Genomic DNA, 9101 nt, shown 5'->3' on the forward strand with positions numbered 1-9101 from the left:
GAACCTGTCCCTAACCCCCAGCCTGACCCTCCCCTGTCCCAGCTCCATGCTGTCCCCTCGGGTCCTGTCGCTGTCCCCAGAGAGCAGAGCTCAGCGCCTGCCCCTCCGCTCCCCTCGTGAGGGAGCCCCTTGGCCCAGCCCTCTTTATTTGTCAAGATCTCTCTACCAGGCCTCCCCGTCTTAGCATCATTTATGAACACTGAAGAGAACTGGCCCTGGAGAACTCTAGTACATGGAAACCTGCCTGTTTCTAAGTAACCCCATTTACTATACCTCTTCAAATCCAGCCAATATTAGCAATATTTTTGAAATACAAGCCGTTTAAACACAAAGAACAAGTTTGCTCTTAGAATTTCTCATTTAAATTTAGTCATGTTTTGTACAACTGCAACAAAATAGCTGTCTAAAGGAAGAACATCTATTGCACCTTCATCCCAGCTTTGTAACATGATTTACCAGATATGCTAGCACAAAAATGTAATTAGATTCCCAGATTCCATACAATACAATAGTATTGACAGTCCTAGAGAGGAAAAGTCAAAGCTCTTCCACCTGTTGTAGCCAGCAAACACCTTTTTCTTCATCTGATCCTGAACTCTGCTAAAGCTAGTAGGAAAAGCAGCTCAGTGTTCTGGAGCCTTGGACTGCCACAACAGTCTCACCAAGGAGGAAAAAAAAAAAAAAAGTTGAGGTTCTGCTTTCCAGAACAGAGTTGTGGATGACAAAAATTACACTGTCTGGGCACACCAAGACCTAGCTACAAGAAACATTCAGGCTCTGTGACTTGTTTATCTGTGTTTAACAGGCATGCCTTGGCCTATGCTTCTCCCAGGTCAAAAGCTTCTGCTCAGTCGTTTGTTTCCTTACTTAAAAAGGTACACAAGTTAGTCTATTCCTAAACGCTAATCCTCAGTTAGGCAGTTCTTTTAGAACTGCAAAGGTCATGCCCAGTGCCGTGCAGGTCAACATTGCAGCTTCTTGTGTTCAAGGAAACTGATCTCACCTTCCTTTCCTCATCGTCAAATCACTTCAGGAAGGGGCTAGGTATTCATGCACTGAATTCAGTGAGCAATGGCAGTGATGTAACTAGTCAAACTACTGAAACCTGTGTTTAATGAATTATTTACATATTAAACAAACACCTGTGCCAAACATGTATTTTTAAAGTAACATTCCTCTTAAACTTCACTTTTTCAGTCCAAGGCAGAGCTGTCACACCTAGCCCCATTGCAGGGTTGATTCCATGACGTAAGTTGCACCAGGTCGTATACTTACTTGGAAAAGAAACAAAGCTTGGAGCCCTGAGTGAAGATTGACCAAAACCAAATCCTTTATTTCCACAACTGTATAAATGTGCTCCAAGTATGTGTCCAACACAAGTTAGAAAAACAAAATAGAACATGCCATTTGCAAACTAGAGCCGTTCACCGACGTGCTGACTCCTTGGTATTAGGCTTAGTTACACAAGACCAGTCACAGTAAAAAGATACATTTTAGAGTACAAAGAGTAGCAGGATGTTAAGCCATTTCAGCTTGCGCACATACAAGTCACACTTCTGGCAGAAAACGCAGAGAAGTTTGATTATGCTGGAAGCTATGTTGCATCACTTTAAATGGCATCAATATCAATGTCATCATCTTTACTGTTTGCAGGCTTCACAGTTTCAACTTTAGGGACACTGGCAGTTGTAGAGTACACCACCTGTGAAGACAAGAGATTTACCTGTTAGCACTTAATGGCAGGGGGTGCTAGGGAATACTTTTGCTTTAATATCACGAGTTGCTAACATCCTTTGTTGCCCTTGTCTGTCAGGAATTCTTAGTGAGCCCTCCCAAACACACCTGTCTTTAGCAACTAGAGGTGCATACTCACGTCTTTAAGAAGCAGGGTTTCAACCAGGAGCAAGCAATACAGAGAAAAACAAACATGCATGCATATAGCTACCAAGTTTAACCTAGGTCTAAACTGTAAGAAAAACAGCCATTTCTTCCTTAATCAGCTTTTCTAACACCTCCCCCCAGGCTCTTCTAAAACTCAAGGTTTCATACTTGTGAACATGCAGAGCAATACTTTAAGTGAGCTATTTTACAGCGTACTAAAAGAAAGCGCCCAGAACTATACAGAGCGGTGTAATTCCAGAATTACAGGAGGTGAGCCTTTCCTACCTCTATGTTTTCATCTTCATCCTCTTCTTCATTACCGGAAGATTCTTCTTCAGCTTCCTTTAGCCATTTAATAAATGGTTCTGCTTTGACACGGATTTCTTTGGCAAGCTCCTTTGAGACATATTTCTTTGAGGCCTGAAAGATCAAGTATACAAATCCCTTTAGTATTTAAGCCCAATCTGTACCAGATCACACTGAAATACACCAAGCCTAACCTCACCCCGCTACCTTGAACAAGCCATTTTTTAAAGACATTTCTCCCAGATAATCATGCTAAAGTAGGTGACTGAAGACATCTGCCCAAAAGACTTGACCAGAATGGCAGAAGCAGGTGCAAAACACACACGGTACATTACGTACCACCACTCACCTTTTCTGCCCAGCCAAGGATGACTTCTTCTTCCAGAAGATCTGCATCATACATTTCCTTCAAAATATGTGGTATCTTAGAAATAAGCTGAGACTGATGCATGGCTACCACACACTCAAAGCCATGGAGGAGGTACCTCTGAGCTTTCTTGTTATTGTGGCAGAACTACAATCATGAGGAGAGAAAAGCAAGAGCAGGTAAGTTAGCCTTCTTCTCTAAAATGAGTTGCTGCTTCTGCTTACAGCTCAATGAGGCAGCAAAACCTACAACTTTTATTATTCCTCCCAGCACTTTTCCCAAGCTGGGAAGTACTGGTTTAAGAACTGCAATAAAGCCATCCCTCCCCTAGTAAAGCAATCCAGAACTGACTCCAGTAGTTATCCCAAACACACAAGTTAATAAACTCAGTGCAGAGCAAGAGGTTGCTTACACGAAGGAAGTGACGTCTGTATTTCCTTATCTGTTCACGAATTTTTTCGTCGAAAAGGACTTCAGTGAGAACTAGAGGGCCCATGGCCTTCACATCCAGTCTCTCTGCTTCTGCTACAATGTCTTTGTCAGAAGAATCAATGACACCTTCTTCCTTCTTTTTCTAGAAGATAGAACAAATACATATTTTAAAGCCACTGGAGCTTGCATTAACACTCGAATGAACTCCGCGTCCTGACCAATGGTCTAACCAGTACTTTTGTATGAGTTTAAGCCCTAAAACTCCACTGCGTGTGTGTAAAAGCAGCTTGCTCTTCATCTCCTTATTAGTGTTCTACACAGCTACAGCTGAACAGTGAATAAATAAAATATTCACCTTCACAAAATCAAACAGTATGTTGACTCTCTCCTCCACTGTTCTTTCCAGGTCTTCACTAAGTGTGAGGTTCTTTGCATGGTCACTGATTTCATCCATTCTGCGCCTCTGGGCTTCTTCTGTTGTGTCTTCACCCCAATCATCATCATCTTCCTCCTCCTAAAAACAAAACAAGATTCACACAGTGTTACTACAAACTTATTAATCAGTTGAGTTTTCTCTAGATACAGATCTGAGAGCATTTTTAGGAGTATTTCTGACTCTTCTCTACAGAAGGAGAACGTTACACAATGATCAGCTAGTCAGAGAGGGAGAAAGAATTGATAGAGGAGACTAACAGGGGACTAGGTGTGCATTTGTAGACATCTGTAGTTACTGTGCCATGCCTCACTACTCTCTCCTACCATCATTTAGATACAATCCAAATCTTGTGAGGAGTAAAAAGTATGCAGCTGTCACTCAGCAAGGAGCATGTATACTGAAAAGTTGGTAAAGCTACTGTAACAGATGTGCAGGGATACTTCTATTGCAGCAGTTGGCTTCTTATTATAGTACCACTTTGATATGATGCTGACACCATACACCCTCATCTGCCCACATTCCCTTCTACTTACCACAACCTGTGGAGGAGTAATTTCCTCTGGTGGTGGGGGTGGAGGTGTCTCATTGCTGGACACAGAACCATTCTCTTTGTCCTTGCCTTTTCTATTCTTCTTCTCCTTTTCTTTCTTCCCTGTACTAGTGTCGCCACTTTCTGAAAGTGAACATTAGTGTATTAGCTTTCTCGATTTCACAGATACCCTGCAACAGCACCTCTGCTAATTCGCAGGTAAACTGATTCAGATTCTTTTATTCACAGCAGGTGATGCACAGTGCCTGTCTCCAAGTGCACTCACAAGATAATCTACACAGCTCTTAAAGCCATGGTTCTAGTGGAAGTCTTGTTTCTCATCCTGGTGTAAGGCTGTCCAAGTCCATATAACAAGTGACCTCACAAAGCAGAGATCCCCGGAATAGGTTAGACTTTTCTAATTTAGCAAGCTTAAATTGCAGCAGGCAACCAAATGCTTACCACAGAGTGTTGCTTGCAAAAACAACTCCATTACAGTTCACGTTAACTACACTAGCCTTCCACTTTGTGTGGTCTTAAATGGAAACCTGCAGTGAGCACCTGCTGATATACTTCATCCCAACCCACAAACGTACACTAGCAGTACACCACAGCAGTTTTACAGTTGTTAGACCCCAACCATTTGCTCTTCTACTTAACAGCACTCACACCAAAAATGTTCCCTTTACCACTCCCACAAAGAAAGGAACACACTTACCAGGTGGGTTTTTGAGAATGAACGTGCAGAGTTTATGGTTTGTGTCAAGCATGCCTCGATAGCCACAGGCTTTGCAAGAGTTACCTATAGTTTGTTTCTTAGGATTGACATGCTGTAAGAGAGAATAAGCTCCAGTTAAAATACTATTTAGAGAACAGATATACATTAAAGACTAGACCTGCTATTTACTTTATCATCTCCATACCATTAAGCCAGAGATTTACATGCTTTTAATCAGCCCTAACAAATCTGAGTTTAAACACAGCAATTTAGCTCAGGACTGTAAATCTAAAACCTGGAGGGAGAGGGTTTTAGATTTCTTAATTTCACTAGAAATTAGAAATTAACTAAACTAACAAAGAGAAGTCACTGGATTTCTCTTAATTGTTATCTTAATCAGCTTTTAACACTGCACCACCTTCACAAACATCAATGCAGCGTTTCTGTACTGTCACCATTAATACAGAGCACTCACCAGATCAGTTTCAGGATTCTCACACTCAGGACAGAGAACAAATTTTTTAATGAATCCATCCAACATGTCTTGCAGCTTATTCGCCTCATGAGATCCATTGACAATGTAACGGTCATTCTTAACATCAAACTGGGTCTGTGCTCCCAGCTCACAACCAAAAAATTTGGTAGGATCTGCAAAAAAAAATAATAATAATAAACAAAAATCATAATAATCAATGGAGTCCTTGGGTCTTTATTGTTGATTGAACTGCAAGTATATCTACTCTAGGAGCCATTGCTCCTTCCTGATCATTACTTCTTCCTTAATCGCTTTTTCTTAAAAATCTTGAAAGAATATTAGTACTTTATTACCTATTTATCACTTCAAACGAAAGTGAAAGCCTTAAGAAAAAAAAAAAAATGCTGTGTCACTGCAGACTACTTACACGTTGGAGGCCGATTAAGCGCCTTTGCAACGTCAACCATGTTGACTATAACCGTCTTTATTCCATTTCCTTTGCCCTCAACCTAAAAAAGAAAAAAGTCTTTTAAGTTTAAATGACCACAACAGCCCAACCCCACGTATACTTCTAATTTAGCTACATCTACGTTCTGCTTTGAAGTGTCTTCTTAAGACGAGTTAACGCGCGCTTACTCTGGACAGAAAAATGCAGTCACCCCCTCCCTACCATTGGCTAAGCTCGGTGTCATTGTCTCTGTTCTGCTACATGAAGAGCAACTAACCTAACACCCTGCCTACTCACGACCAATGGTTAGTTAGTAAGTTACCTTGGCAATCAGACGGGGCATTTTGTAGCGATAGAACTGATCTGAAACACTGCGGTTGACGTTGACAGACATTTTGCCTTATTAGTAGCTTTATCAATAAGATGAAGAGATCTTTGATTGCAGTTTTTTGGTATCTTCTGTCTGGAGAAGACGGGATGACATAAACGACTGCAAGAGTTCTCGGTCTCTGACATGAAAAAATTTTCGCCACTGAGGCTGTAAGGTTCTTGCTTGTATGCTATGTTTCCCCAATACAGGTACCAGTGGCTGCGCAACAGCTCTGCAAGTGTTAATAAACAGAAAAAAAAAGAGAAATTTATCTTTATGTACACCAATGAAATCTTATTATAAAGCTATATCTGGGACTCTATTTCTGGGAAGGGGAAGTAAACCTCGTTATGCTGTGGCTTTCATGAACTTGTGAAACATAAGACAATAGCCTTGAATTGTACTGCTGAGGAACTCTGCCTCACCTACACCACATGGCTTTCCACCCTCTCCTTTCTTACAACCCCCAAACCATTGAACAGCTTAAGAATACTGTCTGCACAATTAACTCCTGAAGGAGTGCCGTGATCAATAAGGAAGGGAAAGAACACTGCTCAATTTAGGAAGACCAATGGCTCTCGCACTGAGAGGGTCACGTGGTGTGTTTCTGGCTGCAGGGGAGAGAGAAGTGGGAGAAAAATCTGGAACGGTTTCAGATTTCACATCATAGCATGAGCCTATTACATAAACCGAAGCCCGTCAGAACGTTGAGAAATGTCAGTAAGATGAAGCAGCAGCAATCTCTAGCCCAATATAATTTTTACGTGGCTTACCAGTTTTTTGGATCGGAGTAGAAAAGAGTTGAAAATTAGGTAATTCTCCCTCTCACTTATGGATTCTCATAGCAGCTTCTGTTGAGTTTTGACTTAATAATAAGCCTGATAAAGTCTGACATAAGTTGCTTCACTGTAGAAAGCCTAGCAATGCAGAGGTACAGAGCAGTGCAGCAGCTTTTCCAGTTGTTTTTTTTTCTTGGGGAAGGGGGAGGAGGAAGGGGAAGGAGGATGAATCCTATTATTAAAGTTGCCTTAAGCAGTATTTACATATTTAAATTAACACGTGTCCCTGTAATCAGATCTAACATTACGTAAACCACAACTGGTTAAGTTGACTAGACAGGCAGCCCTGACTACAGCATGGTTATTCTGACACGTCATCACGTTATCGTTAATGGCAGATGTGTTGACACATGAAAATAGCCTCCTTAGTATTTAATGTGTAAGAGCGTGCCTATCGATTCCACACAGTCCGAGTCCCTCTGGTCAGCTTTACAAATCCTTTCACGAGAAGCGTGTTTTGCATATGCCATGTATTCTACATTAGCCCCGATGCAGTTTTACCCTTCAGCAAAAACTGCACCGCGGATTTCGTTCCAAGCACGAGGCTTCCTTCCCCAGGATGTCTAAAAAAGAGCCACCATGTGATCTGACCGCGTGCTTGCAGCGGCACTGAGGAAGCAGGTATCTTGGTGACCAAGCATGAGCTTTTTAGAATGCGTGGTTTCCCCTCCTTCCATATTACAGCTTTTGTCTGTCTGCTGTAGACTAAAGCTCCCTCTCCTGGTCTCTAAGCCACCTCATCCCAAGCACACACCCCCCGTATTTATTGTGCAGAGCCCAAGAAGCGGGAAGGCAGACAGCCTCCCAGCTTCAAAGCCCCGTTTCCCCGCCCCGCTCAGGCCTGCGATGACTCATAAATGCAGCAATTAAGCACTGAGTCAGCCCCGGAGAAAACCGGGGGGGAGGTGTGGGTGTCACCTCCAGCCACGCATGCGCTCCCTACCAAGGGGGGAAGCTCCCCGGCCGCCCCCAAAGCCTCCCTCCCCTTCCTCGGGGCTTACCCTTGCCGATCGGGCGCCCCCCGCCCCCTCCGAGGGGCTGTGACTGCGGCACAGCCCCCCAAAACGAGCCCCCCCCCCCCCCTCCAACCCCAACCCCCCCAGCCCGGGGAGGCGCGGCCCAGCCGCCGCCATTTTGTCTCGTCGCATGGCGCGGGGAGCTGGGGGGGGCAACGATCAAAGGAATAATCCGCGCTCAAAATTAAAAAAATAGCGAATAAAAAATATAAAGGGTGAGAAATCGTTGTTTGAGGTATCTATATCTTCATTTCTAGGAAGATCCTGGGTGTTTTGTTAAATAAATCCGCCCCCCGCCCCGTCAACAACGCGGCGCCCCCAGCCCCGCACCGACCCCGTCCCTTCCAGCCGCCCTCCCCGGCTCCTCCTCGCCCCCCAGCGCTCACCGTTTTCGTCCAATAAAGACATAAACCCAACGCTGCTCGCCCCGGGCTGCGACGAAGCCGATTGTGCGAGGAGAACGAGGCCGTGGGGGCGCTTATATCCAGCCGGAGGAGGAGGAGGCGGAGGCGGACTCCGCAGCCTCCGGGTCCGGGCGTCCTGAGGCGGGCGTGCTCAGCAGGGACAGCAGTGCCGGGCGATCTGCGGGCAAGACACAACCAGGGGCATCGTTAGCGGCGGCACCTGTGAGGAGAGGGGGGGAGGAGGAGGAGGAGGAAGAGGAGGAGGAGGGGGGAGAAGAGGGAAGGGGGGAGGGAGCTGCGGCGGCCGGCGGCGCGCAGCTCAGGCAGGAGGGGGCGGCTGACGGGACCCCGGCAATGGCTGCCCCGTACTCACCTCTAGAATGTTCTCGCTCTGACTGAACAACGCCAAAGCTGGGATCAATCAGCCAGCGGCGCGCCCCGCCCCTCCGGCCTTCCCATTGGCTCGCCGCTCGCCCCGGGGAGAAACTATTGGCTCTTGGCTCGCCTTGCCCTTTTCTCACTGGTTCATCTCGCCGTCAATCAAACCGCCCCTCGCTTCGCTGCCCTCCCCCCGCCCTCCCCCCCGCCAGTGCCCCAAAGGACATCGCGTCTACGCGGGCGGCTCTCGCGAGACCGCCCTGAGAGGCGGCGGGCTGAGGCGGGGGCTGCGCGCCTCCCGCGGCCCCTTCCCGCTCACGCGTGTCCCCCACAAGCACCCCCAAAAACACCCCCAAAAACACACAGACCCCCGTGGAAGGGCTCTGGTCCCTCTCCCGGCTCTGTTTCCACACAAAAACTCCCCCGGCCCTCGTGGGAGGGTGCTCTGGGCAGGCCGTGGTTTGTTGGGAAGCGCGACCCGCAATGCTGGAGGAATGACAAT

At 45.8% G+C, this 9101-nt stretch overlaps 1 protein-coding gene across 2 annotated transcripts; it reads right to left on the minus strand.

Annotated features, from left to right (window-relative positions):
- Positions 1–1306: 1306 nt before the first annotated feature.
- EIF5 (eukaryotic translation initiation factor 5) lies at positions 1307–8612 on the minus strand. Of its 2 annotated transcripts, XM_082762526.1 has the most exons (12): positions 8595–8612; positions 8204–8399; positions 5915–6194; positions 5572–5653; positions 5145–5317; positions 4670–4781; positions 3956–4095; positions 3342–3500; positions 2967–3128; positions 2537–2701; positions 2167–2301; positions 1307–1702 (listed from the first exon to the last, which is right to left on the minus strand). In XM_082762526.1, the coding sequence occupies exons 3-12, from the start codon at positions 5984–5986 to the stop codon at positions 1610–1612; spliced, it is 1293 nt and encodes a 430-aa protein (XP_082618652.1). In that variant the 5' UTR covers positions 5987–6194; positions 8204–8399; positions 8595–8612; the 3' UTR covers positions 1307–1609. The 2 variants fall into 2 exon arrangements, with proteins under 2 accessions (XP_082618652.1, XP_082618651.1); XM_082762525.1 differs by lacking the exon at positions 8595–8612 and having other exon boundaries at positions 8204–8492.
- Between the last annotated feature and the right edge of the window lie 489 nt (positions 8613–9101).

Source organism: Aythya marila (genome assembly GCF_965140915.1).
Source record: "Aythya marila genome assembly, chromosome: 5".
Classification (NCBI taxonomy): Eukaryota; Metazoa; Chordata; class Aves; order Anseriformes; family Anatidae; genus Aythya; species Aythya marila.

What these genes read in the sequence shown, in the direction of transcription:
- EIF5 (XM_082762526.1), bottom strand. Translation starts at nt 5,986, where the DNA reads ATGTCTGTCAACGTCAACCGCAGTGTTTCAGATCAGTTCTATCGCTAC. An exon ending in AGAATCCTGAAACTGATCTG is followed by an intron (nt 4,782 to 5,144) that starts GTGAGTGCTCTG and finishes TCTCTCTTACAG; the next exon opens with CATGTCAATCCTAAGAAACA. An exon ending in CATTCTCAAAAACCCACCTG is followed by an intron (nt 4,096 to 4,669) that starts GTAAGTGTGTTC and finishes GTTCACTTTCAG; the next exon opens with AAAGTGGCGACACTAGTACA.